We start from the raw sequence: 13691 nt of genomic DNA, 5'->3' as shown, positions 1-13691 counted from the left end.
GGGAAGAGCAGCGGCTCAACACGGGCTGCCCCAGGTCACCGAGCCAGGCCAGGCACACCCATCCCAGCCACAGGCGCAGCCCCCCGTCTCGAGACCGACTGGCGCCACAAGGGGCCTTGGATGCGTGGCCGAGGTCTGTGGCCAAGCAGCTCCCTGGCCACACCAGCAGCAGGGGCACAGATACATACCGTGCTCCGGATCCATGCCCCCCGACGGGCCCGGATGAGGCTCCTCGTCGCTAGCAGCAGGGGCTTGCTGTGGTGGTGGAAGGGCCACCTTTCCTGGGACCCGCTCTCTGCCAGGAGGGGCACAGACCCTGCTGCCTCTGCCTCCGCCTCGCTTGGGTCCGGACCCTCAGGGGCTGTGCCTACCCACGGGAGAGGCCCTGTCACACATGTGCCATGATCCATGTGTTCTCTCCCCCCCCAGCCTCCCTGAATCTGCAAATACTAACCGGGCAGGACCTCGATGCCCAGGCCGCCCACCACTGCCTCCGGGATGACCGCATGACCGCCTCTGGGCCTGGGAGCCCCTCATCGAGGGCCCGCTCATAAGGAACCCCCTGAGACATGAGGAGGCGCACTCGTTTGTGTGCGGGCCCGAAAGAATCATTCCAGCGCTTCATTGCGGAGTGAGCAGTGCAGGGCGCGTTGCCCACGGCTGAGACCCTGTCAGCTGCCATCTGCCAGAATGCCCGTCATCGAGACCGGGACGAGGCGCCCCTGTTCATGCTCAGGGCGACCTCCACATTCTCCACCACGAGCCCAAAAAGCAGCACTTTCTCAACCTCCATCCAGTTTGCCTGGCACTGGCTCCCACCGCCACTAGTGCTCTCAGCAGGCATGGGGGCAGTGCCTGCTGGAATGTCCGGTTCCCGAGATAAGTGGTGGGAATCGGCCACCTAGTCATGTGCCCACCCACCCCCTTGGCAAGATGGAGGAGGGCACAGAGGGTGTGGGACCGGGAAGGGTGGCTGGGACGGCCCATGCAGCAGAAAGAGGACCCGCTCCCGAGCGCCACTCACAACGGGCTGCTGAGACTAGTAGGACTGCTGCCTCCGGGTTGGGGGGGGTGGTTTAGGGTGCTGGAACTTAACCTGCGCTCCTTCCAGGAAGGACCCCGTTCATCCCCGCCTGGTGCCTGCCACTGCCGCCACGGCTCCCAGCCATCCGGACCAGCCACCTCCTGCCAGTCGTGTATGTCCGAGCAGCCCTCAGGTAGCGCCGCCTCAGACAACGCCGCCGGTTCCAGGCCAGGGTGCCATCCCTGCTCCTGGGCGGCATGGCTTGCCTGGACCTCTTTCGCCTGGACAGGGCAGCCATACAGGCTCTGTGCGAGGAGCTTGCACCTGCCCTTCAGTGGCAAGCTGCGGCTCCCTGGGGCATCCCCTTCCTCCAGAGGGTCCTGCTGTCCCTCCGCTACCTCGCGACTGGCTCCTTCCAGGGAGTGATGGCCGAGGCTTTGGAGGTCTCCCAGTCATCTGCCAGCCGCTGCCTGCATGCCTTCCTGGACGGCCTAGTTGGTCGGATCTGTGAGCACATCCACTTTCCCACCTCGGAGGCAGAGTTGGCACCCGTCTGGGCAGGCTTCTCCTCCTTTGCGGGCTTCCCCAATGTGATTGGTGCAGTCGACTGCATGCGTGTGGCCATGTGCGCTCCCAGAGAGGAGCCACAGGTCTACAGGAATCGGCACCAGTTCTACAGTATCTACGTCCAGGTGGCCTATGACCACCAGGGGATCTTCATGGACCTCGTTGCCAAGTTCCCGGGAAGCATCCACGATGCACAGATCTTCACCACCTCCGGCTTGAACACGCTCCTGTCATCATGGCCTGAGGGAAGAGGCTGGCTCCTAGGTCAGGAGTTGGAGGGGGAGCCGTGGGGGGACAGGGATGGGAAGGGAGACCCTAACGCCGCCTCCCCTTGCAGGTGACCATGGCTATCCATTGCTGCCCTACCTCCTGACGCCATACCCTGCGGATGAGCCCGCTGACAGAGCCAACTTCAACCAGGCCCACCGGCACACTAGGATGGTGATCGAACGTGCTTTCAGCCAACTGAAAATGTGCTTCAGATGCCTCCATCACCTGGCCATGCAGCCGTTCATTGTCGCCAAGCTCATGGCTGCCTGTGTCATGTTGCACAATATCGCCGTGCGCCAGCAGCTCCCCTTGCCAGCCACGGAGGGCCCAGGCGAGGACCCCTGGCTGCCTCCTGCTGGCCGCCTTTCCCCTGACGCCCCTGAAGAGCCCCAGGAGCATCTCCAAGTTGTGCGAGACAGGGTCAAGGAGCACCTGTGGCATGCTGCACGCTGAGGGCCATGCCTGGCCTTGGGGGGGGGGCTCGGCCAGCCAGGCACTTTACACCCCCGTGGTGTCCTGGGAGGCCCCTACAAGTGCCCACTCCCTTGACTCCTGCATGTAGAGAGCATGGGAAAGCCGCCCTGGCCGGCAACCACCGTCCCCATGGACAGGCTGCACTGGAAGAGCAGTTAACGAACTTGACTTTGTATTGTCGAAGGCTTTCACGGCCGGAGAACGATGGTTGTTGGGGGTTTTCCGGGCTGTATTGCCGTGGTCTTGGCATTGTAGTTCCTGACGTTTCGCCAGCAGCTGTGGCTGGCATCTTCAGAGGTGTAGCACCAAAAGACAGAGATCTCTCAGTGTCACAGTGTGGAAAAGATGTAGGTCATTTGTATCTACTCAGGAGGGGTGGGGTTGAGCTGAGTCATTCTGTAAGAGTTTCCCAGGGTGTGGAATGCTAATGGCGGGAGGCTTCACTGAGTCATTCTGTAAGACTCAGTGAAGCCTCCCGCCATTAGCATTCCACACCCTGGGAAACTCTTACAGAATGACTCAGCTCAACCCCACCCCTCCTGAGTAGATACAAATGACCTACATCTTTTCCACACTGTGACACTGAGAGATCTCTGTCTTTTGGTGCTACACCTCTGAAGATGCCAGCCACAGCTGCTGGCGAAACGTCAGGAACTACAATGCCAAGACCACGGCAATACAGCCCGGAAAACCCCCAACAACCATCGAACTTGACTTTATTCCCAATCGATTCCAGGGCCGCATCGGGTGCCCAGAGAGCAGCTTGCCAACCCAGAACTCCGGCCTCAGCAGTCAGGAGGGTGAGGGCTAGGTAGCGCGTTGGAGCAGGGGGAGGCAAGTGGCCCCACCACGGTGTCCCTGTTACAGGACAGGGGCCCAGCTGGGGTGCCAGATGCCTGCGGCTGGGATGGCATATCGGCAGCTGCCCGGCCCTCCACAGATGCAGGCTCCAGCTTCGGCCGCTTCCTGCCAGGCTCCTTCGCTGGGTCGCCCTCCGGGTCTTCAGTGGGTGGTGGGTAGTGGGGTGGAGACCAGGCAGTGAAGCCCCTCCCAAGTTCTTCCTCATCTGGCGAGGGGCTCCATGCGGGCGCCACTGTGGGGGCAAGAGGTGGGGGATGGGAGTGTCAGGGCCCCTGTCGGCTCTGGAGCTTATGTCGCGGCCGCAGGCTGCCCTGCCCCACACACCCGTGCCCCTCCTGTTGTCAAGACTCACATGGTGCCACTTCCCGGGCCTGCTGGAATGCCCCGTGAACCCGATCCATGGCAGCCATCCACCTGTCATTGATGGTCCCTACAGAGGAGGGAGGGAGGGCATCCGTTGGTGGCAGCCTGACATGCGCTGCAAGCACCTGCACCCTGCGCCTCGATGGGAGCAGCTGGGACACCTCCGAGGCCTTATGGCTTGCCCTCCGTGGCAGCAGAGGAGGCCCCCCCGATGGCGCCGTGGCCCATCCAGCGTAGAGGGACCCTGACTTACTGCGCGCGGGGCCCGCAGCCACCTCCTCTTCCAGGAGGTCATGCTCCATCTCGCACAGCGCTGTGTCTAACCACGCTCGCACAACCCGGGCCTCCTCCGCACGGCCCGGGAAGAGCTCCTCCAGGTAAACTGGGCGCGCAGTCATCGCACCCTCATCTGCCAGGAGGTCATTCCCAGCTGCCTTGGCAATGAGCTGGGCCCCAAGCCTGGCCGCCCACTGCTCCCGCCACCCATCACCCTCCATGCAGCCGGGCCCGCTGTGGGTATTGTGTTTATGTGCTGCCCACCGAACTTCACTGCTCACTGGTATGACCTTGGAGGGTCTGAGATGTAACAATTCCCTATCTTCTGTCTGACATAGGCCATGGGTAGGTTCAGCAGAGGCTTTCCAGCTCAGACCTGTGGGTGGGAGGGGAGGGGGCCGCGGTGGTTGGCTTCCTATGGCCCCAGGGCCCTCATCCCTTTTGAGGATGCTGCGCTTCTTAGGTGCATTCTTGCCACATGCCAACCCTCGGGCCTAGCCCTATGGCGTGCCGCAGGACTGGGAATAAAGCTCATATGCCCATGGACCCGTGCCTGGCTGCAATAATTCAGAGATCTGCCAGCCATATCCTGCTCTGGCACCATGAGCACGTGACCAGGCCCGCGCTGACAGTGCATCCCTTCCGAGAGGGGGGGGATGTGAAGGATGCACAAGGACTGGCCAGGGGCCGCCCTGGCATGTCTTCCATGCTGCCCTAACGCATCTGCCCTGCCTGGCATGCCGCCCTGAGCTGGGGTGCTCCTGCAACTTGCCAGTGGGGGGAACCCTCCCGGGGTCTTGGGTGGCCACCCATCCTGCATGGCCCGGGCAGGAGGGGGGCGCCCAGTGGCAGGCACCTGGGGGGCCTCGGGCTCCCACATTTCGGCCACTTTGTGCGGATGGCATGCTCCTCCACTGCCCCTGTGGGTGGGGCCAGCGGCCTCCCCTGCAGGATTGGTGGAGCCAGCAGCCTAGGAGTGGCTCCCACCCCCCCCCAGCAGGGCAATGCAAGTGGCCCCATATACTGAAAGCAGGAGATGGCACTGGGCCAGGGCGGAGCCACTTGCAGCCTCGGACACACCCCACCCCTCCCAACAACCATGCCATGTTGGCGCGGGAGGCTGGCAACTGCCCCGCAGGACTGGATGCGAGGCGGGACGCAGGGCGGAGGGTGTTGTAATGACCAATGGGGCTGCCGCAGGCACCCGAGGGGCCGGACCCACTCTGGGAGGCGGCCGCTCATGGGACTGCATTGCTGCGGCTGCGGCTGCAGCTGCAAAGGGAGCGACCCTCCTCGGCCGCGTGGGACCTCCTGCCCGGGATATGGCATCTGCCTGCTGCTGCGCTAGTTTCTTTGCTAATGGGGGTAGGGCTCGAATGAGCAGACCATTTCCCCTGCCATCTCCCGCCCCCTTGCAGCGCCCCCCCAGCAACCCTCTCCCTGGCTTATCAGATGCCAGCTGCTCGCCCTACCAGGGATTGATTGCCCTCGGTGCCTCCCCCTTCCCTGCTGACATGCCCTGCCCCAACCCTCTGCCTGACGTTACGGTGAGGGGAGGGAGGGGGCGGGGAGGCAGAACGGGGTCTGTCAGATACATTTGTAGCAATATGCAGGTGGAGATATGTGATGGGAGGGGCTGAGGACGAAGTCAGGCTCGCAGACACAGAAGGCGAACCTGCTTCCTGGGCCGCAGCCAACCGCCCGTCACGGATGTTTGGGGAGGGCGGGAAGCGGGAGAGCAGCCATGCTCTGGACGTGCCTGCAGGAGAAAAAGACACATGTGGGCTTTGCCTCATTCCACTGGAGAGACAAGCCCCACACTCCGCCATCTGGGAGGATGCACATAGTCGAGGGCAGCAGCAACCAGCTGATGCACGACGGTTTGGCGAGGATGTACTCGGCCTTGGCAAGCCTTTACCTTTATCAAGGGAATGAGCTGGTCATTACAAACACCTGGTTACAAGTGGTTTTCAGGGTGCCTGCCTCTGGGGCGGCCAGGGGCGGCCATGATCACCCCCCACCCCTGCTGGGCCTCACCCGAAACGGCAAGTGAGCGGTTCAGTTGAATGAGCAGTTTGCACTAATCTGCGGAACAGGCCCCCCCTCCCCTACCTCCTTCACCTCCTCCTCACCTGTCAGCGCTCCATCACTCATCACCAGGCGGGAACTCCAGGGTCAGGATACATGCAAGGAAACAGGAGAGGCTGCAGTTAGTTCGCCATGTGTCTTTCCCTTCTGTCACGGAAGGGTTAATTTGTTTGTGCTTAGTTAGAGGCAACTAGCTTGCATGAGTCCAATTAGATGTTGAGTCGTTCTTCCTGCCAGGGGAAAAAGGGAGTTAGCCAGACATTTGCACTCCTTCCCTTTTAGGGGAAGTTTCCACACTTTTTCATAAAGTCCCCCGAGTGCATTCCGTGCCTGTCACCGTGAATGCCCTCGCCCCCGTTTGGTGTTCAAAGAGGCAACGCCATGCAGCACACGGACAGAGGGACAGAGCCTCCGGCCAAGTGCTCACTTACCTGAGGGGTTTGGGCAGCGCTGGCCGGATGTTTTGTAGGGCGCGGTCACAGATGATTGGGTGGGGGGAGGGGGGCTTGTCCACACTGGGCATGCACACTGATTGGTCCCCGGGAGAGTTCTCATCCTATGCTCCTTCGGGCCACGGGGGCGGGGCGGGGCGCTCGGAGAGGGGGCTGGATTTTCGCCAATCCATGGGCGCCTATGGGCTACGCCTTCTTCCGTGGCGTAGCATTTTTGCGCTGCTGTGGGTGTTCCCACTTCTGGAGGGGCTTAGGGAGCAGACTAACTCTGTCCCCGCCCTCTTCCCCCCCCCTGTGCCAGCGTGGGGCTCTACGCCGCTCCTCTGCCTCCGCCTGGCCGTCTGAGGCTTGCGCCGGTGCCGGCCCGCTGGCGGGGCAGCGCCGTGTCCCGGCGCAGGCGGAGGGCCACTTATGTGGGCGTAACGACCAGATACGCTGTTGCAAGCCTTAGTTCGGTTCCTATTCACTTTCCCCGCCCCTCTTAGGATTGGGTTGTTAGAACTTTTATTCTGTTTCTGAAATATAGGTATAACAAAGCCATTTATTTTCATTGTAGAATAAATTTATTGTAATTTGTGCACATAGATCTTTTTCTTCATGTGAATATCTAATGTTCACACCTGGAGGATAGCTGACGATTGAGAGTCAATTTTATTAAGGCCACAAACAAACCTTTACACAATATGTTAAGATTAAGTCCCATTAAATTCAGTAGGACTTGCATGGAAAAATGCAGAGGATTAGGTTACCTGTGTTTGCTTCAAAGTCAGAAACATTATCTTCCACACCCTTTATGCTTCTTTACATCAGCTGTTCTTCCAGTGCGACTGTTGTCAATATCTTTATGAAAAACTGAGGCCAAAGTATGCATTAGGTATTTGTGCTATACCTATGCTATTGCAATCTCAATAAGCGCCATCTCACTTATTCTGTTTAATGCTTTCTTTTTATTGATGGAACTTAAAAACTGCTTGCTGTCAATAATAGTTGTCTGGCCTGTATCCAGAATCCTTTAATCCTTTAGCAATTCTTAATTTATTCCTGTATTTTTTGACCTCTGCAATAGAGCTTTCCTTAATGAGCAACTCATTTTTTGATTCCTTATTAGCTTTGTTTCTTTAGGGAAAAAATCCTCATGTATACATTTGTTTAAGATCAGAATATTTTCCGAGAAGTTTTCCTGCCTTAACTTGGTATTCTGATTGTAGATATCACATGCAATGTAGTTAGAAACGTAAATAGGAGCTTGGGAAAGTGGTGCAGTTTAGAAGAGTGCAGCTCATGCTCCTATTCATCTAAGTGCCTTATTTTCACAAAAAAACAACATCACTTTATGATGGTTGTTGTGGATTTTCTGGGCTGTATAGCCGTGGTCTTGGCATTGTAGTTCCTGACGTTTTGCCAGCAGCTGTGGCTGGCATCTTCAGAGGTGTAGCACCAAAAGACAGAGATGAGAGATGAGAGATCTCTGTCTTTTGGTGCTACACCTCTGAAGATGCCAGCCACAGCTGCTGGCAAAACGTCAGGAACTACAATGCCAAGACCACGGCTATACAGCCCGGAAAATCCACAACAACCATCATTCTCCAGCCGTGAAAGTCTTCGACAATATAACATCACTTTATCCTACAAATTAGTGCTGTCCTTATATGAAACAACCATGTATGGCCCCATGCAGTGATCACAAAATCAACACAACAGGGCCACCCATAGCTAGGATATAGTTTTTTGCAATCTTGGGAAAGTCCAGGTTTATAGAAAAATCCTAATAATATAGAAAAAAATCTGGGTAGGTGAGTGAGAGGTTGCTTTGCCAACTTGAGGGGAGAACGCTAGGGAGGAGGAAGGAAACACGGAGACCCCTTTGGAGATAAAAGGCCACAACTTTATGGCTTACAGCTTATCAGAGCCTATCAGAGTCTTGGCACTGCATAGGGCATGGATCCCTGATCAGCTGGCCCACTTGCCAGCCAATTACCCCCTCATCCCCTCATATCACCAGCTGAGAGGGGGCATTGTAAGATGACAGTAAGTGGGAACGCACTTGGGTGTACACCTCTGTGTTGTTCCCCTGTCATCAGGGAGTGAGCATGCTCCTGAGCTGAGCTTGTCACTACCCTGCATTACTCCCTGTCATGCAGGCAAGCCAGCCTGCCTGTCATAACTGTGAATGCATATCTACTGGGGGGGGGGGTGCTTTCTTCCTGTAGTGTAGCTTCTTTCCTTCACTGTATCTTGGTTACGCTTTGCTGAGGGGTGTTATCAGTCTGGGAAACGACCTTGGGAAATTAAGCTTTGCATCTTTTTTAGGACTTTTGCTGACTTCAACTGGCTTGTTGGAACTGGGGGGAGGGGACTGGGGGTATAACCTCTCGGGGAAGACACATTTTTTAAAAAGCCAGCCTCGAATGGGGAATGGCAAACCACAAGGAACTGGCCAACAATGCATTCAAGGACAGGCTACATAATGGGCCTGCGGCTGTCAAGTGAGGATGGGTGGCCCTTCTGCCAGCCCTCGATGGCCCAATGAGACAAAGTGGGAACCCACAATTCAGGAGAAGGAGAATATTATACACAATAAACTAATTAATTTGTATTGAAGTAAAGTGAACAAGTGCTAAATGAATATACTATTATGATAACAATAAATATCTTGTACAGAATATGTACAATATCCAAAGAAATATGAGTAATATCCCAATTCAAAAATATACCTTTCAATGTACATTCACTCAAATATGGGCAACGTTGGGCAAGTTCATATATAAGTCCAACTACACCTTCTGATGTGTCTTTCTTTTTCTTATAGGTGCATGGATCCATGGTGTTCCAGAGAAGATATGTATAACTTTTCACAGGATTTTGGTCATGTTTGCAACTTTTCACAGGTAAGTAGAAGACGGTTCAAAGACTACTGTCTTAAGTATCAGATTCTCAAATATGAAACTTTTGTTCTTTCTTCTTATAGGTGGATCAGGAAAGGACAAGATTCTGTGAGGATTCTGTGGGGTTCTACACAGGATTACCTCCTGTCCTTTCTAGATCCACCTATAAGAAGCAAGAACAAAAACCTGTAGAATTTTTCTAAGACACTGATAAGGTTCTATACTTTAGTCAGGTTGGTCATGGACCTAGGCAGATACACTTTAATCTAGTCTGTCTCCACCAAACTCCTCACCATGACACTCTGATACCCTGTTTCAGGAAACCCTATCAAAAGAATCCTTGCCTGGTTTAGCTTTGTAACAAGCCCAAAGGTTTTGCCATGAGACATCTCATAAGAACAGAAAAAGAGAGGAGAAGGGTGCCATGAGACATCTCATAAGAACAGAAAAAGAGAGGGGAAGGGAAATAGAGGTGAAATAGTTTCTTCTCTTTGGATAATTCTAAGGTTCTCCACAATTTCCATCAAGGATTTGTTGAAGAAAAGGTATGCAATATCAATTCAGATTTCTTGTATACCCATTACAAGTTTATTTATTATCAAACTGGGATTTTCTGGACCGTGGGTCACTTATTCTAGTTCTCTGTTGATATTACAACAAATTCCTTGTTGTCTTGATAATGCTACATTCCCTCAGATCAAGGTGAGGGAAGCACATAAAAATGCATTCTTCCAGCTCTATATCTTGCTGATTTTTAAAAAAATCTTTCTTATTCCCCATTTCCCAGAAACACAGATTGCCAGAAATGGAAGAGAATATTCTTCATACCAAACTGCACTTAGAACCCATCTGTTTGTTTTTAGTTCCATATGACCTAAAGGCTATTACTGATCAATGAGCAACTCCAACAGAGCACTCATAGGCATTCATTGAAAAGGGTCCAGCCCACAAATACACAGATGTGCATCTATATTTAGGAAAACAGTTCCCTCAAGACATCTAGAAATTGTCCAGAAATACCTCAGGGCAAAATGTGCACACAGAGATGGATGAGGCTTCTGGTCTAAAATCCACAACTTGAGCATGTTGATGTTCAAACTTTCTCCCTTCAGAGGCTGCTTTAATTCATCCAGGCCTTGTTACACCTCTGATCGTCTGGGGACTCGCATTAAAACTTGGTTGGGGGCCCAAATCAGCTTCAGAGAGTGGTGTGGCAGGAGGAGGGGCTTTAGTCTTTTGCTCCCTTCCACTCTGCCCGTCCCATTTTCAGCAGTAAAAAAATGGCCATGTTGCAAATGTCTGCCAAGCAGCTATACTTTTAGTCAGTGAACTGCCCTGGTACACTGATTGATTTGGGGATGTAGCCACGGGATTTGACACTGATTCTTGGATTTACATTCTCTTGTGTAAATCACCGTACAACAAAATGTTGGGAATCCGCTCCAGTTTGAAGAAGATAGTGTTTATCAGCCTTTAGAAATTATCCCTTTCAAAAAGTATCTTTCCTGCTACAATCACAATCTCTTTGTTGAACTGATCCTCTTTTTAGATCCCCTTTCTGGCTCATCATGATTCCTTATTTTTTTAAAAAATGGAGGCCCTGTGGGTGATGTGATTGGCTGAATCTGTTCATCAGATGCCTGTGTTGTTAAAATTCACCATGGAAATGGCATATTTCATGGCTGTTCTAGAGAGTTTTCACTCTTGTTTTGCTGCCACCTTAATAACCTCTGGAGCAGACGCCCACTGTCAGCTCTTTGTTGCCTTTATTTTCTTTACATGTCATTTTGTCTGTTGCTTCCATATCAAATTGGTACAGCAAAACTGCCACCTCAGTTCTAGTTATTGTTAGAAGGGAAGGACTATTCCCTTCTCAGTGGGAATTGCTGAGGAAAAGTCTTCGGTTTGGTATTGCCTCTCAGTGCAGAAGGCTAGATTCAAATTATCACATTCACAATGCTTCCTCTTGTATCTCAAATCTATAAATATAGTGGAGATGATTCATAACATGATTGCAGAAAGGACAGGAAGACCTACAAGTAAAAATGAGCCCTTTTCAGCATGCTGATCTTCTGAGACTCAACTGTGACACTATAGATTTAAAACACTTGAGAAATAACACTGAGATTTAAAGACCTGGCAGGGAGACTGCAGGGGAGATCTCTCCCCCAAATCCATCAACTTTCCTTTGACTGTTGAGGGGGAAGAATTTGGGGTTCCTGTGTATGCTTCAGTCTCTGACTCCATTTACAGGTTCAAAACAATGGCAGCTCCTTCTGTTGGCTGAAAGAAGCAAATGATTAAACCTTGTTAGTTCTAGAAGTAGTACCTGTATGCTGGCCTCTGCTGTTGAGTTGGCAAAGAGATATATCTTTGCCACCTATAAGTTTTGGGAAGAGATAGGATTGTTTTAATTGTCCACCATTTTCTTGCAGGGATAGAAGGTATCTGCCATTTTAAGGGAGGCTGTTTTCACACTACTTACTGTCATCCAGAACGCTGCAGAACGTTGCGAAAGAAACGTGGAAGATAGCATTTTCTTGCACGAGTTTTGCGTGATGTCACACAAACTTGCACGAGAAGATGCTATCTTCCGCGTTTTTTTCACAACGTTCCACAGCGTTCCGGATGAAGGTAAGTGGTGTGGAAACGGCCGTAATCTTGCTATCCTGCTCTCCCATCTGGATGCATAGAGGACTCACTTTATTACTATATTGACAGATATATGGTTATGTGAACAACTGATATAGCAGGAAGAGAAAAGAAGAAGACAGGAAGAATAAATATATTTCATTTTCAATCGGAGTAGAAGGTGGTTTCTTTCCATGTTACTTGGGTATTCTGCAAGACTGATCATTTAGAGGGTAGAATGATTCTGTATCTTACTGGTCTGGAAGAGCAGTGTTATCCTGTGAGATCTGTACACATGTCCACTAGACATGTATCCAGTATTAATGTGAAGGTACATGGAGACAGCCACCAATGGGGTGGCAGGGGGGGACTGAATAAGAGCTCAGGGTCAGGAGTGGGTAGCAGTACAGAGCTTGAAGGTCAGATCACTGAACGCAAGTCAGAAGAATGATGAAGGCAGCTCTTGATAGAGTGGCCAGAGAAATAAAGAAACAAAAGTTTGGTTTTCATGGAACTGAAGGGAGGCAGGAGAAGTCTGGGTGAAATTGGAAGGCAGCCTATAATGGCTCAGAGAGAAGAAAGGGGAAGGTTCAAGGCGTAGAAGAGGTGTGCTTGGGAGGGGAATTCCCTTGAAATAGCCTCCTTTACTTAGAGTTTGAGAGCACCAGAGGCTCTTTCTATTAGACAAAAATCAAGACCTGACAAGAAGATATCGTGTCTACAGGTATTTCGATTGGATTAAAATATTTAAAATAATAGTTAAAGAGCCAACCATGCCCTACTGAGTCGTCTGTCTAGGCTTGTCCTCTTGTACCTAGACTGCACCATTCCATAGCAGAACTAGCTGGCCATTGTTAGCATTCAGTCATGCAAAAGTGGACTGCACCTGTCTATTCTAGCCAATCTAGCCTCCTTAGTCTCACAAACAACTGAGGCTTAGCTAATTCTCTTAGCAAACAACACTTAAACAAAGCCAGGCCAGACCTTTCTAAGATTACAGGCCACAAGGGGTAGATACTGAGTGGTCACTACTATGACAGGTGGTTCCTCATTGATCATAATATACTTCTCTCAGGAAGCTAGCCTACCTAGTGGACAAGGGACTCAACTCCTAAAGGAGAGTTTGTGCCAAACTTTTAAAGCCTGCAGCCACCTCTGAAACTGATCCAGGGTGGTGGGTGAAACCACAACATGGCTACCACAAGAGATGAAACCATCCACAGAGTGTGAGCAGTGTTAAGGGTCTTGGTCAACGTGCTTGCAGTCCTCAAGGTGTCAGCTTGCCTTCCTGTGGTCAGCATGTGTGACAAACTGGACCTGTCTGAGGTGGAGAAGTTTAACAAAAAGAAGCTGAAGAAAACCAACACGGAAGAGAAGAACATGCTTCCTTCCAAGGAGACCATTGAACAGGAGAAGGAATGTGGGAAGACATCATAGAGATGGCCCTTGATGGGAAGTGCCCATTCTCTTTTCCTTACTCCTGTTTGCATTGATTTTTTTTAAACAATGTATATTGTACTAAATGCTGCAGTTCTCATTACAGCCATCCTGACTTCACTGCTTTGGATCCCTCTGAAGCCTTGTCAACAGCTGGCTCCTCCTCCCGTGCCCACCTTCCGTCTCCCTTCTGGTGCTGATGTTGCTGTCTGTTTCAGTGAGGGGAGAGCAGATGGTGCAGAAAAGGAGGTTCACATGGCTCAGACTCTCTCCTTCCTGCCCCATCTTGCTAGATGGGGCAGTTTCAGGGGCTGGGACCTATCCACTGTGTTTGCTCACTAATTGTTTCTGCAGCTCTATTTG

General features: G+C 52.2%; 1 protein-coding gene across 1 annotated transcript; it reads left to right on the top strand.

Annotated features, from left to right (window-relative positions):
• The first annotated feature begins 13127 nt into the window (after positions 1-13127).
• Positions 13128-13426, top strand: LOC129324776 (thymosin beta-15A homolog). The gene has a single exon (XM_054972172.1). The coding sequence runs from the start codon at positions 13191-13193 to the stop codon at positions 13326-13328; it is 138 nt and encodes a 45-aa protein (XP_054828147.1). The 5' UTR covers positions 13128-13190; the 3' UTR covers positions 13329-13426.
• Positions 13427-13691: the final 265 nt, after the last annotated feature.

This window comes from Eublepharis macularius, chromosome 2, assembly GCF_028583425.1.
Source record: "Eublepharis macularius isolate TG4126 chromosome 2, MPM_Emac_v1.0, whole genome shotgun sequence".
NCBI lineage: Eukaryota > Metazoa > Chordata > Lepidosauria > Squamata > Eublepharidae > Eublepharis > Eublepharis macularius.
Note: the sequence above shows the minus strand (reverse complement) of the source record. Positions and strands in the feature narration are given on the sequence as shown.